This window comes from Ranitomeya imitator, chromosome 1 (assembly GCF_032444005.1).
Source record: "Ranitomeya imitator isolate aRanImi1 chromosome 1, aRanImi1.pri, whole genome shotgun sequence".
Taxonomy (NCBI): domain Eukaryota; kingdom Metazoa; phylum Chordata; class Amphibia; order Anura; family Dendrobatidae; genus Ranitomeya; species Ranitomeya imitator.
In genome coordinates, this window is record NC_091282.1 from 372481008 (window position 1) to 372501165 (window position 20158).

General features: G+C 43.1%; 1 protein-coding gene across 1 annotated transcript in view; it reads left to right on the forward strand.

Moving 5' to 3' along the window:
* Window positions 1-1084: 1084 nt before the first annotated feature.
* Window positions 1085-20158, forward strand: part of CDH24 (cadherin 24) — a 213542-nt gene continuing 194468 nt past the window's right edge. The window contains exons 1-2 of the mRNA XM_069761731.1: window positions 1085-1587; window positions 11165-11526. Of these exons, the coding sequence (XP_069617832.1) occupies window positions 11299-11526 (228 nt within the window). The 5' untranslated portion in view covers window positions 1085-1587; window positions 11165-11298. The remainder of the gene's footprint in view (window positions 1588-11164; window positions 11527-20158) is intronic.

The window sequence follows — 20158 nt, forward strand, 5'->3', positions numbered from 1 at the left end:
GCACATAGTATTATACCACTGGCAGTTAGTACTGTACCCCTGGCAGATAGTATTGTACCCCTGGCAGATAGTCCTGTACCCCTGGCACATAGTACTGTACCCCTGACAGATAGTACTGTACCCCGGTAGATAGTACTGTACCCCTGACAGATAGTCCTGTACCCCTGGCACATAGTATTGTACCCCGGTAGATAGTCCTGTACCCCTGGCACATAGTACTGTACCTGTCCCTGGCACATAGTATTGTACCCCGGTAGATAGTCCTGTACCCCTGGCACATAGTACTGTACCCCGGTAGATAGTACTGTACCCCTGACAGATAGTCCTGTACCCCTGACAGATAGTCCTGTACCCCTGGCACATAGTATTGTACCCTGGTAGATAGTCCTGTACCCCTGGCACATAGTACTGTACCTGTCCCTGGCACATAGTATTGTACCCCGGTAGATAGTCCTGTACCCCTGGCACATAGTACTGTACCCCGGTAGATAGTACTGTACCCCTGACAGATAGTCCTGTACCCCTGACAGATAGTCCTGTACCCCTGGCACATAGTATTGTACCCCGGTAGATAGTCCTGTACCCCTGGCACATAGTACTGTACCTGTCCCTGGCACATAGTATTGTACCCCGGTAGATAGTCCTGTACCCCTGGCACATAGTACTGTACCTGTCCCTGGCACATAGTATTGTACCCCGGGAGATAGTCCTGTACAACTGGCACATAGTACTGTTCCTGTCCCTGGCACATAGTCCTGTACCCCTGGCAGATAGTCCTGTACCCCCTGGTAGATAGTCCTGTACCCTGGTGGATAGTCATGTCTCCTCCTTTGCCCTCTAGCTCCCCAGCCCTTCTCTGTACACCCTGTGCTGACATACACTGCTGCAGAGCACTCTGTATTCCCCTCACAAGCCCATGTACACTGCACACCGGACATATATCTTCTGTAATTGTGTATGTGCCCGGGGTGCAGACATCTCCCATCCAAAGCCAGCACTGTCAGATGGCCATTGCCTAAGCTCGTCATTCCATAGCCATTATGTGTAGCCATTATGTGTATATCAGTCTCCCATGATTATCTCTCCTTCTATCATCCATCTTCCCATGCCTCAGTCATGCCTCCCGTACACGTCCTGCTGCTGTCTGCTCTTCTCACTCCTTGTCCCTCTGCTTTGTGGCTGTCACTTTGTGTCTCTCTGTTCTTTGTGTCCTCTTGTATTAGAGGAAAGGAGAAAGAGGAAGAAAGAGGAGGAGAGATAGAAAGAGACAGACTTAGAAGGAGGAGGGGAGTGCAGGGGCTTTATTTGGGGGGAGTATGTCAACTCGTATTCTCAGCATCACTCGCTCTAAAACCAGGGCAGCATCTGCAGGAACCTGTGTGTGTCTGTATCTCTCTCTGCCTCCTCATCACATGGTCTCTGCAGCAGCGGCGGCGGCGGCTCTCGTGGATGTGGAGCGGTCTCTGCAGCAGTCTCTTCCCGGGCGCTCTCACATCTGGGGCGCTCTCTGTGGCGCGGTCTCTGCGGGGTCTCTGACATCCCGGGCGGTCTGTGGCGCGGTCTGCCTCTCACGTCTGGAGTTACACGGTGCGTTCAAACTTCTGCCTGAGTGTGTGAGGGTCATGTGTGTGCGTGTGTGACCGTGTGCATGACGGCAGGCAGGTGTGTGGCATGGCACAGGTTATGTATGTGTTGTGTGTGCTGTATACATTGTGTGTTTGTGGTGTACACTGTGTGTATGTTGTATACATTGAGTGTTGTGTACATGTGTGTATGTAGTACACTTTGTGTGTTGTGTATGTAGTATATATTGTGTGTTGTGTACACTGTGTGTTGTCTAAGTTGTACACGTTGTGTATGTTGTATACATTGTATGTTGTGTATGTTGTATACATTGTATGTTGTGTGTAAGTTATTTACATTGTGTGTTGTGTATGTTGTATACATTGTATGTTGTGTATGTTGTATACATTGTATGTTGTGTATGTTGTATACATTGTATATTGTGTATGTTGTATACATTGTATGTTGTGTATGTTGTATACATTGTATGTTGTGTATGTTGTATACATTGTATGTTGTGTATGTTGTATACATTGTATATTGTGTATGTTGTATACATTGTATGTTGTGTATGTTGTATACATTGTATGTTGTGTATGTTGTATACATTGTATGTTGTGTATGTTGTATACATTGTGTGTTGTGTATGTTGTATACATTGTATGTTGTGTATGTTGTATACATTGTATATTGTGTATGTTGTATACATTGTATGTTGTGTATGTTGTATACATTGTATGTTGTGTATGTTGTATACATTGTATATTGTGTATGTTGTATACATTGTATGTTGTGTATGTTGTATACATTGTATGTTGTGTATGTTGTATACATTGTATGTTGTGTATGTTGTATACATTGTGTGTTGTGTATGTTGTATACATTGTATGTTGTGTATGTTGTATACATTGTATGTTGTGTATGTTGTATACATTGTATGTTGTGTGTAAGTTATTTACATTGTGTGTTGTGTATGTTGTATACATTGTATGTTGTGTATGTTGTATACATTGTATATTGTGTATGTTGTATACATTGTATGTTGTGTATGTTGTATACATTGTATGTTGTGTGTAAGTTATTTACATTGTGTGTTGTGTATGTTGTATACATTGTGTGTTGTATACATTGTATACATTGTATATTGTGTGTATGTTGTATACATTGTATGTTATGTGTATGTAATTTACATTGTGTGTTGTGTGTATGTTATATACATAGTACATTGCCCCGTGTAACTCGTTGACTTTGAGCTTAGAGTGCCCATGTAACCCCGAAGACTATGTGCTCAGAGTGCCATTGTGGCCCGCGGACTATGTGCTCAGAGTGCCCCATGTAACTCGTTGACTTTGAGCTTAGAGTGCCCATGTAACCCCGAGGACTATGTGCTCAGAGTGCCCGTGTAACCCCATGACTATATGCTGAGAGTGCCCGTGTAACCTGAGGACTATGTGCTCATGTATACAATGTTGTATACATTGTATGTTGTGTGTATGTTATATACATTGTGTGTTGTGTATGTTTTGTACATTGAATGTTTGTGGTATACATTGTGTGTAGGTTGTATATATTGTGTGTATGTTTTATACATTGTGTGTTGTGTACATGTGTGTATGTGGTACACTTTGTGTGTTGTGTATGTTGTATACATTGTGTGTTGTGTACATTGTATACATTGTATGTTGTGTGTATGTTATATACATTATGTTGTGTACATTGTGTGTTGTGTATGTTGTACATACTGTATGTATGTTGCATACATTGTGTGTTGTTTAAGTCGTATGCATTGTATGTTGTGTATGTTATATACATTGTGTGTTATGTTGTATACATTGTGTATGCTGTACATAGTGTGTGTTGTGTGTATGTTGTATACATTGTGTGTTGCTTATTTTATATACACTGTGTGTTGTGTATGTTGTATGCATTATATGTTGTGTATGTTATATACATTGTGTGTTGTTTATGTTGTATACATTGTTCTTTGTTTTGTTGTATACATTGTGTTGTGTAAGTTGTACACATTGTGTATTGGTGTTGTGTATATAGTGTGTTATGAGTGGACATCTATATGGGCATTACAGGTTACCCAGTACCCAGCTGTCTACCTGGTGCCTGGCACTAAGTGCCCAGCAGTCTCTGTCAGGACAGCAGCGGGTGCAGTATACAGAGTTCTGTGCACTAGTAGTTAGACGTGCTTGAGTATATCGGTAAACATTGGCACAGACACGGTAAGAATTATTCCTGGCAAAAGTTACATCGTTGGACTGGTAGGTGAGATTAAGAAAAGAAAAATCATGGAAAAAGTATTTGTCACCAGAATTGCTCTCACTTGTAGAAGTGAAATGTGCCCTTAAAGTGCCTGTGTAACCCGAAGATTATGTGCTCAGAGAGCCCGTGTAATTCGAGGACTATGTTCTCAGAGTGCCCGTGTAATCCAAGGACTATGTGCTCAGCGTGCCATTGTAACCTGTGGGCTATGTGCTCGGAGTGCCCATGTAGCCCGAGGACTATGTGCTCAGAGTGCCCCATGTAACTCGTTGACTTTGAGCGTAGAGTGCCCATGTAACCCCGAGGACTATGTGCTCAGAGTGCCCGTGTAACCCGAAGACTATATGCTGAGAGTGCCCGTGTAACCTGAGGACTATGTGCTCAGAGTGTCCATGTAACCTGTGGATTATGTGCTCAGAGTGTCCGTGTAACCCAAGGACTATGTGCTCAGAGTGCCCGTGTAAACTGAGGACTATGTGGCTCAGAGTGCTCATGTAACCCGAGGACTATGTGCTCAGAGTGCCCGTGTAACCCGAGGACTATGTGCTTAGAGTGCCCACGTAACCTGAGGACTAAGTGATCAAAGTGTCCATGTAACCCGAGGACTATGTGCTTAGAGTGCCCGTGTAACCTGAAAACGATGTGATCAAAGGGCCTGTGTAACCTGAGGACTATGTGATCAAAGTGCCCGTGTAGCCTGAGGACTATGTGATCGAAGTGATCAAAGGACCTCTGTAACCCAAAGACTGTGCTTAGAGAGCCCATGTAACCTAAGCACTATGTGCTGAGAGTGCCCATGTAACCCGAGGAGTATGTGCTCAGAGTGCCCATGTAACCTGAGGACTGTGTGCTCAGAGTATCCGTGTAACCCGAGGACTATGTGCTCAGAATGCCCGTGTAACCCGAGGACTATGTGCTCAGAGTGCCCGTGTAACCTGAGGACTGTGTGCTCAGAGTGTCCGTGTAACCCGAGGACTATGTGCTCAGAGTGCCCGTGTAACCTGAGGACTGTTTGCTCAGAGTGCCCGTGTAACCTGAGGATTATGTGCTCAGAGTGCCCGTGTAACCTGAGGACTATGTGCTCAGAGTGTCCGTGTAACCTGAGGACTGTGTGCTCAGAGTGTCCGTGTAACCTGAGGACTATGTGCTCAGAGTGCCCGTGTAACCTGAGGACTGTTTGCTCAGAGTGCCCATGTAACCTGAGAACTATGTGCTGAGAGTTCCCGTGTAACCTGAGGATAATGTCCTCAGAGTGCCCGTGTAACCTGAGGACTATATGCTGAGAGTGCCCGTGTAACCTGAGGACTGTGTGCTCAGAGTGCCCGTGTAACCTGAGGATTATGTGCTCAGAGTGCCTATGTAACCCAAGGACTATGAGCTCAGGGTGTCCCTGCAACCTGAGGACTATGTGCTCTGAGTGCCATGTATCCAAGAGGACTATGTGCTCAGAGTTCCGTGTAACCTGAGGACTGTGTGCTCAGAGTGCCCATGTAACTCGAGGACTATGTGCTCAGAGTGCCCGTGTAACCTGAGGACTGTGTGCTCAGAGCGCCCGTGTAACCCGAGGTCTATGTGCTCAGAGTGCCCGTGTAACCTGAGTATTATGTGCTCAGAGTGCCCGTGCAACCTGAGGACTATGTGCTCAGAGTGTCCGTGTAACCCGAGGACTATGTGCTCAGAATGCCCGTGTAACCTGAGGACTATGTGCTCAGAGTGCCAGTGTAACCTGAGGACTGTGTGCTCAGAGTGCCCGTGTAACCTGAGGATTATGTGCTCAGAGTGCCTATGTAACCCGAGGACTATGAGCTCAGAGTATCCAACAAATTTGTTAGACCGCACCCAATACTGACACTGTCTCCATGGACTGTGCTTGAAAAAGGTCCACGGACCGAAACGTCGCCGCAGGAGGCAGAATAAAGAAGGTTACTGTCTGTCACTTCCTGGTGTGGCGCTGTCTTTTTTATACTTCGATTATGAGCTCAGAGTGTCCCTGCAACCTGAGGACTATGTGCTCTGAGTGCCATGTATCCAAGAGGACTATGAGCTCTGAGTGCCCGTGTAACCCGAGGACTATGTGCTCAGAATGCCCGTGTAACCCGAGGACTATGTGTTCAGAGTGCCCGTGTAACCTAAGGACTATGAGCTCAGAGTGCCTCTGTAACCCGAGGACTATGTGCTCAGAGTGTCCGTGTTAACCCGAGGACTATGTGCTCAGAGTGCCCGTGTAACCCGAGGACTATGTGCTCAGAGAGCCCGTGTAACCCAAGGACTATGTGCTCAAAGTGTCCATATAACCCAAGGACTATGTGCTCAGAGTGTCCGCATTACCCGAGGACTATGTGCTCATAGTGTCCGTGTAACCCGAGGACTATGAACTCAGAGTGTCCGTGTTACCCGAGGACTATGTGCTAATAGTGTCCGAGTAACCTGAGGACTATGAGCTCAGAGTGCCCGTGTAATCCAAGGACTATGAGCTCAGAGTGCCCGTGTAATCCGAGGACTATGTGCTCAGAGTACCCGTGTAACCCGAGGACTAAGTGCTCAGAGTGTCCGTGTAACCTGAGGACTATGTGCTCAGAGTGCCCGTGTAACCCGAGGACTAAGTGCTCAGAGTGTCCGTGTAACCTGAGGACTATGTGCTCAGAGTGTCCGTGTAACCCGAGGACTAAGTGCTCAGAGTGTCCGTGTAACCCGAGGACTAAGTGCTCAGAGTGTCCGTGTAACCTGAGGACTATGTGCTCAGAGTGTCCGTGTAACCCGAGGACTAAGTGCTCAGAGTGTCCGTGTAACCCGAGGACTAAGTGCTCAGAGTGTCCGTGTAACCCGAGGACTAAGTGCTCAGAGTGTCCGTGTAACCCGAGGACTAAGTGCTCAGAGTGTCCGTGTAACCTGAGGACTATGAGGTCTGAGTGCTAAGAGGATTGAATACACTCCCTGTAGCATTTTCTACCAGCAAAATGTCAAAGGGGTGGGACACTATTTCTTGCGAGCACTTTTGATTGGTTAAGAAGGCTGACTTAAAGGCAACATATACCAAGCGCTATTGCCGTCTGTCACCCAAGTGTCGCTTATTATGGGCATTTTGTAGTAGTGCCCATTTCTATTAGAACATAGCACAGATAAGTTTTGTTCAGGCTAAGGTTATACAATGGCTGTGATCATGTGGCATCACATCTACGGTGTTTGGTGACAGTTGTGCCGTGGTTATATGTCACGTGGCACAGCGCTATGTCTTTATGTGACATTGCAATCTTCATGTTGTGCACCCAAAGTAGCCATGTATCTCTACGCCAATTAGGAAAATTGTTTTGATTGTTTTTACATTGTGATTGCTCATTAATCAGCATCATGTAATTATGCCACATACCTGGCAGCCTGGCAAGTCATGAGAAGTGGCCGGCGGCATACAGGCTGTGGATACATGCTAAGGACTGATTATTACTGTAGTGTAAGTGCCAATATATACTACCGTCACAGAAATAGAAGGGCACTACGTGTCAGTATAGGCAGGAGGCTGTACGGAATGGAAGTGCTGTGGAAGAGGAGGAGCGCCAAGTGTCGAGTATCGCTGACAACATATTGCGTGACGCATTTATCGTGAGAGGTTCAGCTGGCAATGGGCGCAGACAATGTGTAATTATGGAGCAATTACAGAATTTATGTGAAGCAATAGGAGAGTTAAAGGGTGGATTGCGGAGCAGTATAATAAGTAATGGAAGAGTCGCAGCAAAACGGTTTGGACCAATATAACGCATTGTAAAAAGAGAGATAAAAGGAGGTGCTGAGAGGAGAGATGTAACTGAACAATGGGATCATATGCAGCAAACGGTGTAATGGCTCATAAAGGGGAGCACTTAGAAGAGGTATAGGGACATAAATGGGGTTCGAGAAGGAGTTTCTGGGTGCAGTAAGACAGGTAAAGGGATTGGCTGCCGGATGATCAATGCCTCAATTAGACCATCACACCGCACATTCTGTACACACTTCTTGGCAGACAATCCACCTGACATGTATATTTAAGAGTTTAATTCGTCTGATGCACAGATGCAGACGAAGGGAAAATCGTATTTTCTATGTGGAAGTTAATACCCAGCATACACCATCCTAGAATAATCCACTAAACCCTACAGGGAAAAGAGACATGAATTTTACAAGCAGTTGGAATAGAGATAGCGGGAGGGTGGCATTAAAAAAACAGTGGCGGGGGGAAGAAAGACTCAGACAGAAGGACAATGAGATATCTGAGAGTGGAGGAGGATGACTGGATAATTCTGAAGTGATATCCACATTCTAGGATGTGACTACATAAAACTCCATATGATACACGCAGCGATGGCTACTGTGACTTGTTTAAATTCTGGTCACCTGCTCAGGTCCCCTATGAGGGACTGCAAGAGATGAGTTGCCATCACTGAAACGTGTCACCAGATGGTCATGTGTGTCCCTCAGAGCCACAGAACTTCTGCAGTGGCACAATTTGTGTCCAGCCAAGCTGCTGCCCTCCTGTCCCCTCTGCCCTAGTGCCCACCTCTATAATGATCCTCCACATTTAAGGCTTTGTTTTTGTCGCCCACTTGTTTTGTTCTTCTTTACTGGAATCTTTATCTATCCCTTTTTTTCTCCCCCTCCTTTTCGTCTCTCTGTCTCTCCCTATGATTTCTTATCCTCTTCTTATTGCAGTAAAGCGTAAAGTGTTGAACATGACGGGCATACAAAGAGACAGAGGAAGAGAGGAGAAGCGAAGGGAGAAGGGGAAGGAGAAGTGGAGAGGAGAGACAGATGGTACAATTTGTACGCAGCTAAATCCGAACAGGGGAAATAAGTTCTACATAAGGGGGGAGCGCAAAGGGGAGAAGATACAGAGGAACAGTGGGAATCATATGAGACAGAGAAATAAGTCAAGAATAAAACCAATACAAAGCCTCCTACGGTCTGTGGGATAAGCGGAGCTGGAAAAGAACAGTCAGAACCTTCTCACTTGAAATATCAGGCCTGCAGGGAGACAGGAGGTGGACGAGCCGCTGGTGAGAGGAAAAAGCGAGAGACGAGCGCAGAAACAATAGCGGCAGTGCAGCACTCAGGGAATGTAGTCGCATGAATGCTCTCTGTATCGTTAGATTGGCACGAGTCTTATGTACTAAGATGCTTCCTCTATAAAATAACATTACTAGTATTTAGGAGTTCTTGAGTTGACCTTCTCGGTCAATGAAAGGGTTAGGTGTTATTTTGCTTTTTTAATCTGTCATAAGAAAGACATAAAAATATTTAGAATTGAGAGTCCTCAGTGGTTGATACCTTTTAATGGCTATCTGAAAAGATGGTAACTAATTGCAAGCTTTCGAGACTACATACGTCTCTTCATCATTGATGAAGAGACGTATGTAGTCTCGAAAGCTTGCAATTAGTTACCATCTTTTCTGTTAGCCATTAAAAGGTATCAAGCACTGAGGACTCTCAATTCTAAATATTTTTCTATCTACTGGCTAACACGGTACCAAGATATATTTCTTTCCTGTATAAGAAAGACATAAAACTGTGAAAGTGTGGGTACATTTTCCTCATTACCAAGAACAAGTAGATTCAGGCCTTGGCGTTCCTAATCACAGTGAATGGGAACATCAAAAGCTCTGGCTGTTTCCAATTCATTTTTGTGAAGAGTAGCACCTTTTTTCCCTGCAGAGAATAATGACATAATGTTAGAGGCATAATTGTAATAGGTGTAGGAGATGCAGTCTCACCCGGGCTCTGGAGCCTACAAGGGTCCAGACAGTCCCTTTTGTTTTTATTAGAAGACCAATACTATTAAAGAACCTTGACCGTTGGCGACCCTATTGGAGATTTTGTTAGGGTCCAAGATCTTCAAGTTACACCACTGTGTGATCCCTGTGAGACAAGTCAGAAGTGTTGGCCCCTCACCTTCACACACTTCTGACGTGTCTGCTTGTAAGTGTATGTTCATGTGGATTTAGAGCTGATTTTGAAGTGGATTCTTCTTCGAAATCCAGATCAAAATACTTCAAGTATCCCGTTGATTTCAATGGGAACACATGCCTATACTGCACATGTTGCTGTTTATTTTTCACTTCTTCTCTTCCGCATGGAAAATGATTAACTTACTTGTCGATTCTTGAGGCTTTTCAATCTAAAAAAAATTCAACAGATTTCACAACTGAATTAATAAAAGTAGAAGGATACGCCCCATACATCAAAAGATGCGTTAATAATCACACAGACAAAGTTTGTCTTTTAGGTTTTTTTTATGCGTATGTATAGTGGATCATTGCAAAAAATTCTACTTTTTACCAAAGCATGACCATACAGTAGCTTACATCAGACATACATGTCAGGGAATACTCCTAGTGCATACCTTTCACATATAGACTCAAATACAATGTGAACAGAAAGAGTTTTCACAGAAACTCACTCTTTAAATAGGCAAGTACAAAGTTAATAAAAGCCTCAACCACATAAGTTACCCACAAGTTACCCACTTTACAGCTAACTGAGCCTGAATCCTAGTGCTTGTTCATAGAATCCTAGAATGTTAGAGTTGGAGGGGACCTCCAGGGTCATCGTGTCCAACCCCCCGCTCAGTGCAGGATTCACTAAACCATCTCAGACAGATATCTCTCCAGCCTCTGTTTGAAGACTTCCATTGAAGGAGACCTCACCACCTCTCGTGGCAGCCTGTTCCACCACACATTGATCACCCTCACTGTCAAAAAGTTTTTTTCTAATATTTAATCTGTATCGTCTCCCTTTCAGTTTCACTCCATTGCTTCTCATGTTTCCATGTGCAAATGAGAATAATGATGATTCCTCTACACTGTGACATCCCTTCAGATATTTGTAGACAGCTATTAAGCCTTCTCTTAGCCTTCTTTTTTGCATTCCCAGATCCTTTAACTGTTCCTCATAGGACATACTTTGTTGTCTGCTCACCATCCTGGTAGCTCTTCTCTGAGCTTGCTCCAGTTTTTCAATGTCTTTTTTAGAAGAAGCTGTCAGAAGCTAGTTTGCCTGGAGCTTCGGACAGATAGGACATCCCTTACACACATCATGAAGTTGCCAAACTTATTAGGACAGTATGATTGTACGATAAAGAATGGTGTAAATGAATGTATTCATATACTGTATATGTTCAGCAATTCTGCCGTTCTATGGGTTACGTGTCATTGATTGTCAGAGTTCATAGGTTGAATAAAGCATTGAAGGGACATTTTATGTTACCAGTTTATATAACAAAATAAACGTGTGCACCTAGTATTTAAAGATCAGCATTACATCCTAATGCATTTTATTTTCTTTCCCTCTCATTTATTTTTGCCAGTTACAAGCTACATGGTTTAAGTTACAACCCAAACTAAAGAGACTTTACTACATGGAAGACTTTGACAAGCAGCATACAAGTCGCAGTCTGTTGTGACCTTTGCCCTTTGGCCTCACTGGTCCTCAGTCCTCCCAATGCCTGCCTTCCAATTTTGCCCTTTGCTTTCCTTACTGCTGTTGGGCTGTTCCTCCACTGTTCCTGTTATGGAGGAATCCTCTCCAGGACTAAGTGGAGATAGTGGATCCTCATCTTCTCCTCCTCAGGGCCCTGGTCCTCCTCCCCGTTTCAAGCGTAGCTGGGTCTGGAACCAATTCTTTGTGATAGAAGAATATACAGGACCAGAGCCTGTCCTGATCGGAAGGGTGAGTACTAGGTGTATTTCCTAGGACTGTATTCTCCATGATGCTGCACATATTGATATGTATCGGAATATGCTTTTACGTTGGGGTAAGAGCTGCTGCTGATAAATTTCAGCTCCATAAAAAAGAAGAAATGCTTTATGTGTCATAATTGTCACAGCACAGACCAGGATTTCAGGAACGTAACTCATCAATTATGTTTTGCTTTCCTGTGCATCAAATAGTGAAGCGTTCAGTTGGCTTCCCACAGTGTATATGGGCATTAGACCTGGGAAACATTTCTAATCAGAAAGTCCTATATTCACATCACATCCACAGGACAAGCTGTTCAGCCACATATGTCATAGATAAAGTGTTCATTATCTTGTTATGGGGGGCTCCGGGCTGTTTGTGTTGTTCAACCCTGTTACTCATTAAGAATAAAAATATGTGGTTCCTTACAATGACCGTTGTACACATTAGGTCTGAATATGGCCCTTGTACAGGAAGCACGTGAGGGTGTACCCGCAGTGTCAGTTTCACAATCTCAGTAAGGGTAACCCTAAGGACTCATTCAGACATTACTGATTTTTCAACATTATGCCAAAACCAGGAGTGGAACATGCAAAGAAAAACTATCATTGAAAAATTGACTCCTGTTCTGTGTTTTGGACACACTCCTGGCTTTGGCATACAAATACTGATGAAAAAAACAGCATAAGTCACAAACAATTTTTTTTGAAGTCCATGGGGTCAAAGATGTTCGTGACCTGCGACCAAACATCCTACAATGTTGGGTTATGGTAGGTTGTGGGTCACATTGCAATAATATGCAATGTCATAGTGTAGCATCACGTAGTCGCCATGCAGCTCAAGCGAAATGTGATCACTTTGGGACCCTCAGAAACCTGAGAATAAGGGGGCCAGTGTAGCACTGTATTCCTTTTTCTGGCTTGCACAGCTTCTCCTGGACACTCAGCTGTAGCCATCACCATTCACTGTACCATATACTGTGCTGTACACGTGGCATGTACTTTTTGGGGTACACGTACCTGCAGATGACTAAAGTTGGTATAGATTTCATCTTGCATGATCCCATAACAATTTTGGATATATTATGAAATATCTTAATGACTATACGGCTCTATCGCTGTTACTAACTCGCCTCTTGTGCCAAATTTTGATAGAAAACCTAGGAATAAAGGTGGTATCATTTGCTTTTTGTAACATCTGGGCAACGATAGCGCCCTTTTTTCTGCTAGGTTATATATGATCACGTCTCCCCATCCTCTTCCATTATGCTGGATACAGAAAAAAGTCTTTGTGTAGAGAGCAATAATTTAGAAAATGACTGGAGGCATCTACTCATGACAGCTAGCTGAAGTGCGTGACAGCGAGCTATCTGTCACCACCAATGAAAAGTACTAGTATCGAAATTTGGCACAACAGGTGATTTAGTAACGACAATGGCGCTATATGGGCATTAAGGCAAATAGATGTTTCACAATGCAGCATCCATAGCTTTAATTGGTTCATGCACGTGATTCATTAGAAAGTGTATCTTTAAAAATTTCAGTCTTCTTCAGAAAGATTAAGATGCCTAAAAGCATATGATTAGTGGTGGTCTAAAGTTGTTCAGCTGGCAATTATCATCATTGACAGCCCCCCAATTAATATGCATATTCAGCTAGGCAGAAAGTGCATGTTAATTTGTATGTAGATGGGAGGGAGAGCGGCTGCCAGGCACTGCTCCGGAGCCGCCTAAGGCGCAAGATCAGCTGAAAAAAAATCAAACATGACTGATTCATTTCACTCGTTTCTTCCTTTTACAACAGCCTCCATGCATGAAGATTCCTGACAGATCCAACTAAATAAGACATGTTCCACCTATGTCATACAAATTGACATAGATGACTTTAGGCTGACCATATGAATCAGGTGTCAGCAGGTGCAACTACAATCTAATGTATATGGAGTGTCCTACAATGTCTGCGTTTAGAGGGAGCAGGATTTAGCTCCCCAAGCGATTTAAATGCAGATATAGCTCTTTCAAAGACTAGTCCAGCAATACCTTTACATGGCCAATCCTCTCCCTTGTTAGGGTATGTCTCCATGGGCCGTATTGCCGTTGCTTTGGATGGAGCGGAAAACCTGCTCCGCCCAAAGCGCCGTCCCTTTCTGTATGCGTGGTGATTCCAGGTGTGTACATTGAATCTCTGCACCCTATACATAGGACTGTGTTATTTACCTTGCTGAGACTGAGCGTCGCCGCAAGGTAAACAGACATGCTGCGGTCTAAAAAGATGCGCCGCATGTCCAGAAACACAGGGCCGCCGGATGCGTGTTTCCACGCATAGTGGAGATAGGATTTCATAAAATCCCCTCCACTATGCTGTAACATCTGGACGCTGCGCATTGAACGCTGCGGCTGAACGCAGCGTTCAGTCCGCAGGTAATTCGGATGTAATCTGACCCGTGGACACATTCCATTACTGAGAAATCTGAGTTTGAATTGATATGCAAATGAGGCTGAAGATCTGTTTGTAAACCTGAAGCCTCTGTCACTCCAGCTCTATTCCACATGCAGCCGCCTCCTCCTGTTTGACTGACTACCTGTACGCTGAGAGACTTCAGGTTAAGGAGGGAATAGAGCTGGAGTAACCGAGGCTTCGTATCTACAGCTTCATTTGCATGCCAATTAAAACGCAGATTTCTCAGTAATAGAAAAGCGGACTGGCCATGTTAAGGTATTACTGGACTTGTCTTTGATAGAGCTACAGGCATATATAAAAAACTAATCTAAGCCGTTGTAAATTTTCCTGCTTGAGTATTGTTTTTTCCTGGAAATAAACGGCTACAATATTGTTTGTCAGCTGCGTAGCATCCTCTGTGGTCTATCCGAATGTGCATGTGTATGGCAGAATCAGGACAGATAGCCAAATGATCAGCTATCTAGTGTATGGTTATTGTTAGACTTTATCACTGCAACATCTTAAGATTTTGTACTTCCATTTATTCTTTATTCTTTCCATTTGCTCTGCTAAATCTGCTAAAAAATAACAAAATGATCTTTACTTATCCTCTGCTGCTCCAGAGCTGCCTCTCCGCCAATGCCCCCAGTGTTTCTGTACATGCCTTCATCTGTTACGTCACAACTACAGCACCTCAACTCATCAACCAATTGCTAGGCTCGTACTGTTCACACTGTTTTAGACTGTATAAGACCGCTCAGACCTGTTATTCACTGCAGGTGTCATGTGTGATGTCACAGGTGCAGCAAGTAAACAAACACTGAGGACAATTGCAGAGAGGCGGTGCTGTAACAACAGGGAATACATAATACTCTTTTATAATTGTTTTATCTTATAGGATTAAAACATATGAAAACCATTTTTTTAGACTGAAAGAGCAAATAAAAGTTAGGTCTAAGCTTATAAGGAATTATCAGTGTTGATCCAGAGGAAAACAAATAAACCCTTGGAAATGTGTGGAAGTTGATTTGACACCCTTTAAATGGTTACCTGATGCAGTCCCCTGGTCTGTCTACCCACATAGTGTACAAACAAGTGACACAAGAGCCTTCTGTGTGTTCACCTCTCAGATTGACTTATAATAATAATCTTTATTTATATAGCGCCAACATATTCTGCAGCGCTTTACAGTTTAACAGCTTCAAACACAACAGTCATAAGTAACAATGTTAACAATACAATAATTAAAGCAACACAAGACGACCCTGCTCGTGAGAGCTTACAATCTACAATGAGGTGGGGAGATACAAAGTACAGGTGTGTATTTACAATGATGTATTTACAATGATGGCACAGCCATCTGTAGGGGGTGGGGGGTAGATGGAAGTAGTGAATGGGCTACACACAAAATCAAATGATAACATGATGTTTATGTGACAAGTATAAAGCATGTCATTAGAAACACTATGGGCAGCCATCGGTAAAGCTTCATGTGCACACAGCAGTAATGCCACAGCTGGATCTGATCTTTCTGAACTAATGTTTCATTATGTATATTTTCTGCATTTATAACATACTAGCTGAAGAGTCCGGCGTTGCCTGGGCATAGTAAATATCTGTGGTTAGTTATAGCACCTCACTTCTCTTATTTCTCATCACGCCTCTCATTTTCCCCCTCACTCTTATTTTCCCCCTCACTCCTCTCATTCCCCCCTAACACTTGTCATTTCGACCTCACATCTGTCATTTTCCGATCACTCCACTATTTTCCCTCACTCCTCTCATTTTGCACTCACACCTTTTCATTTTCACCTCACACCTCTCATTTTACCCTCAGTATATACATGTTTGTCATCTCCCTTATATGTAGTAAACACCTGTATGTCATCTCCTGTATATAGTATATACCTGTATGTCATCTCCCCTGTAAATAGTATATACCTGCTGTATGTCATTTCCTGTATATTGTATATACCTATGTGTCATCTCCTCCTGTATATAGTATATACCTGTATGTCATCTCTTCTGTATATACTATATACCTGTATGTCATCTCCTCCTATATATAGTATATACCTGTATGTCATCTCCTGTATATAGTATATAACTGTATGTCATCTCTCCTGTATATAGTATATACCTGCTGTATGTTATCTCCTCTATATACCTATGTGGCATCTCCTCTTTTATATAGTATATACCTGTATATCATCTCCTCCTGTATATAGTATATACGTGTGTCATCTCCTGTATATAGTATATAGTATATACCTGTAAGTCATCTCCTCCTGTATATAGTATATACCTGTGTCATCTGCTCCTGTATATAGTATATACCTGTGTGTCATCTCCTCCTGTATATAGTATATACCTGTGTGTCATCTACTCCTGTATATAGTATATAGCTGTGTGTCATCTCCTGTATATAGTATGTACCTGTATGTCATCTCCTCCTGTATTTAGTATATATCTGTGTTGTCATCTCCCCTGTATATAGTATATATGTGTGTGTCATCTCCTCCTATATATATATATACCTGTATGTCATCTCCTGTATATAGTATATACCTGTGTGTCATCTCCCCTGTACATAATATATATGTGTGTGTCATCTCCCCTGTATATAGTATATACCTGTGTGTCATCTCCCCTGTATATAGTATATACCTGTGTGTCATCTCCTCCTGTATATAGTATATACCTGTGTGTCATCTCCTCCTGTATATAGTATATATCTGTGTGTCATCTCCTCCTGTATATAGTATGTACCTGTATGTCATCTCCTCCTGTATTTAGTATATACCTGTGTGTTATCTCCTCCTGTATATAGCATATACCTGTATGTCATCTCCTGTATATAGTATATACCTGTGTGTCATCTCCCCTGTACATAGTATATATGTGTGTCATCTCCCCTGTATATAGTATATACCTGTGTGTCATCTCCTGTATATAGTATATACCTGTGTGTCATCTCCTCTGTATATAGTATATACCTGTGTGTCATCTCCCCTGTATATACCGCGTTCACACATTATTTGGTCAGTATTTTTACCTCAGTATTTGTAAGCTAAATTGGCAGCCTGATAAATCCCCAGCCAACAGGAAGCCCTCCCCCCTGGCAGTATATATTAGCTCACACATACACATAATAGACAGGCCATGTGACTGACAGCTGCCGTATTTCCTATATGGTACATTTGTTGCTCTTGTAGTTTGTCTGCTTATTAATCAGATTTTTACTTTTGAAGGATAATACCAGGCTTGTGTATGTGTCAAATTGTGTGTGTTGAGTTGCATTTGGTGACATGCATGTAGCGACTTTTGTGAGATGAGTTTTGTGTGGCGACATGCGTGTAGCAACTTTTTGTGTGTCGAGTTGCATGTGACAGGTTAGTGTAGCAAGTTGTGTGCAGCAAGTTTTGCGCATGGCGAGTTTTGCGCGTGGCGAGTTTTATGTGTGGTGCGTTTTGAGTATGTGCAAGTTTTGTGTGAGGCAACTTTTGCAAGTGGCAATTTTTCCGCGTGTGCAAGTTTTGCGTGTGGCAAGTTTTCCATGAGGTGAGTTTTGCACGTGTGGCGAGTTTTGCATGAGCCTAGTTTTGCATGTGGCGATTTTTGCGTGTGGCGAGTTTTGAGCGGCGATTTTTGTGTTTCGACTTTTATGTGGCGAGGTTGGCGTATGTGTGGTGAAATGTGTGCTGAGGGTGGTATATGTGTTCAAGCACGTGGTTGTGTGTGGCACATTTTGTGTGTGTTCATATCCCCATGTGTGGTGAGTATCCCATGTCGGGGCCCTACCTTAGCAACTGTACGGTATATACTCTTTGGCACCATCTCTCTCATTCTTTAAGTCCCCCTTGTTCACATATGGCAGCTGTTAATTTGCCTCCAACACTTTTCCTTTCACTTTTTCCCCATTATGTAGATAGGGGCAAAATTGTTTGGTGCATTGGAACACACGGGGTTAAAATTCCGCCTCACATCATAGCCTATGACGCTCTCGGGGTCCAGACGTGTGACTGTGCAAAATTTTGTGGCTGTAGCTGCGACGGTGCAGATGCCAATCCCGGACATACACACATACACACACACACACATTCAGCTTTATATATTAGACTAGCTGAAGAGCCCGGCGTTGCCTGGGCATAGTAAATATCTGTGGTTAGTTATAGCACGTCACTTCTCTTATTTTCCCATCACGCCTCTCATTTTCCCCCTCACATCTCTCATTTTCTCCCTCACACCTCTCATTTTCTCCCTCACACCTCTCATTCCCCCCTAACACTTGTCATTTCGACCTCACATCTGTCATTTTCCGATAACTACTTCATTTTCACCTCACACCTCTCATTTTCACCTCAGTATATACATGTTTGTCATCTCCCTTATATATAGCATACACCTGTATGTCATCTCCTGTATATAGTATATTCCTGTATGTCATCTCCCCTGTATATAGTATATACCTGCTGTGTGTCATCTCCCCTGTATATAGTATATACCTGTATGTCATCTCCTCCTATATATAGTATATACCTGTATGTCATCTCCTCCTATATATAGTATATACCTGTATGTCATCTCCTCCTATATATAGTATATACCTGTATGTCATCTCCTTCTATATATAGTATATACCTGTATGTCATCTCCTCCTGTATATAGTATATACCTGTGTGTCATCTCCCCTGTATATAGTATATATCTGTGTGTCATCTCCTCCTGTATATAGTATATACCTGTATGTCATCTTCTATATAGCATATACCTGTATGTCATCTCCTCCTGTATATAGTATATACCTGTAGGTAATCTGCTCCTGTATATAGTATATACCTGTGTGTCATCTCCTCCTGTATTTAGTATATACCTGTATGTCATCTCCTCCTGTATATAGTATGTACCTGTATGTCATCTCCTCCTCTATATAGTATATACCTGTGTGTTATCTCTCCTGTATATAGTATATATCTGTGTGTCATCTCCCCTGTATATAGTATATACCTGTGTGATCTCCTGTATTAGACCTCGTTAACACGTTATTTGCTCAGTATTTTTACCTCAGTATTTGTAAGATAAATTGGCAGCCTGATAAATCCCCAGCCAACAGGAAGCCCTCCACCTGGCAGTATATACTAGCTCACACATACACATAATAGACAGGTCATGTGACTGACAGCTGCTGTATTTCCTATATGGTACATTTGTTGCTCTTGTAGTTTGTCTGCTTATTAATCAGATTTTTATTTTTGAAGGCTAATACCAGACTTGTGTGTGTTTTAGGGCGAGTTTCGTTTGTCAAGTTGTGTGTGTTGAGTTGTGTGTGGCGACATGCATGTAGCGACTTTTGTGAGATGAGTTTTGTGTGGCAACATGCGTGTAGCAACTTTTTGTGTGTCGAGTTGCATGTAACAGGTTAGTGTAGCAAGTTGTGTGCAGCAAGTTTTGCGCATGGCGAGTTTTGCGCCTGGTGAGTTTTATGTCTGGTGCCTTTTGAGTATGTGCAAGTTTTGTGTGAGGCAACTTTTGCATGTGTTGCAAATTTTGTGCATGTGGCAATTTTTCCGCGTGTGCAAGTTTTGCGTGTGGCGAGTTTTCCATGAGGTAAGTTTTGCACTTGTGGCGAGTTTTGCGTGAGCCTAGTTTTTGCATGTGGCGAGTTTTGCGCGTGGCGAGTTTTGAGCGGCGACTTTTGTGTTTCGACTTTTATGTGGCGAGGTTGGTGTATGTGTGGTGAAATGTGTGCTGAGAGTGGTATATGTGTTCAAGCACGTGGTAGTGTGTGGCGCATTTTGTGTGTGTGTTCATATCCCCATGTGTGGTGAGTATCTCATGTCGGGGCCCCACCTTAGCAACTGATCGGTATATACTCTTTTGCGCCATCGCTCTCATTCTTTAAGTCCCCCTTGTTCACATCTGGCAGCTGTCAATTTGCCTCCAACACTTTTCCTTTCACTTTTCCCCATTATGTAGATAGGGGAAAAATAGTTTGGTGAATTGGAAAGCGCGGAGTTAAAATTTCACCTCACAACATAGCCTATGACATTCTCAGGGTCCAGACGTGTGACTGTGCAAAATTTTGTGGCTGTAGCTGCGACGCCTCCAACACTTTTCATTTTACTTTTTCCCCATTATGTAGATAGGGGCAAAATTGTTTGGTGAATTGGAAAGCGCGGGGTTAA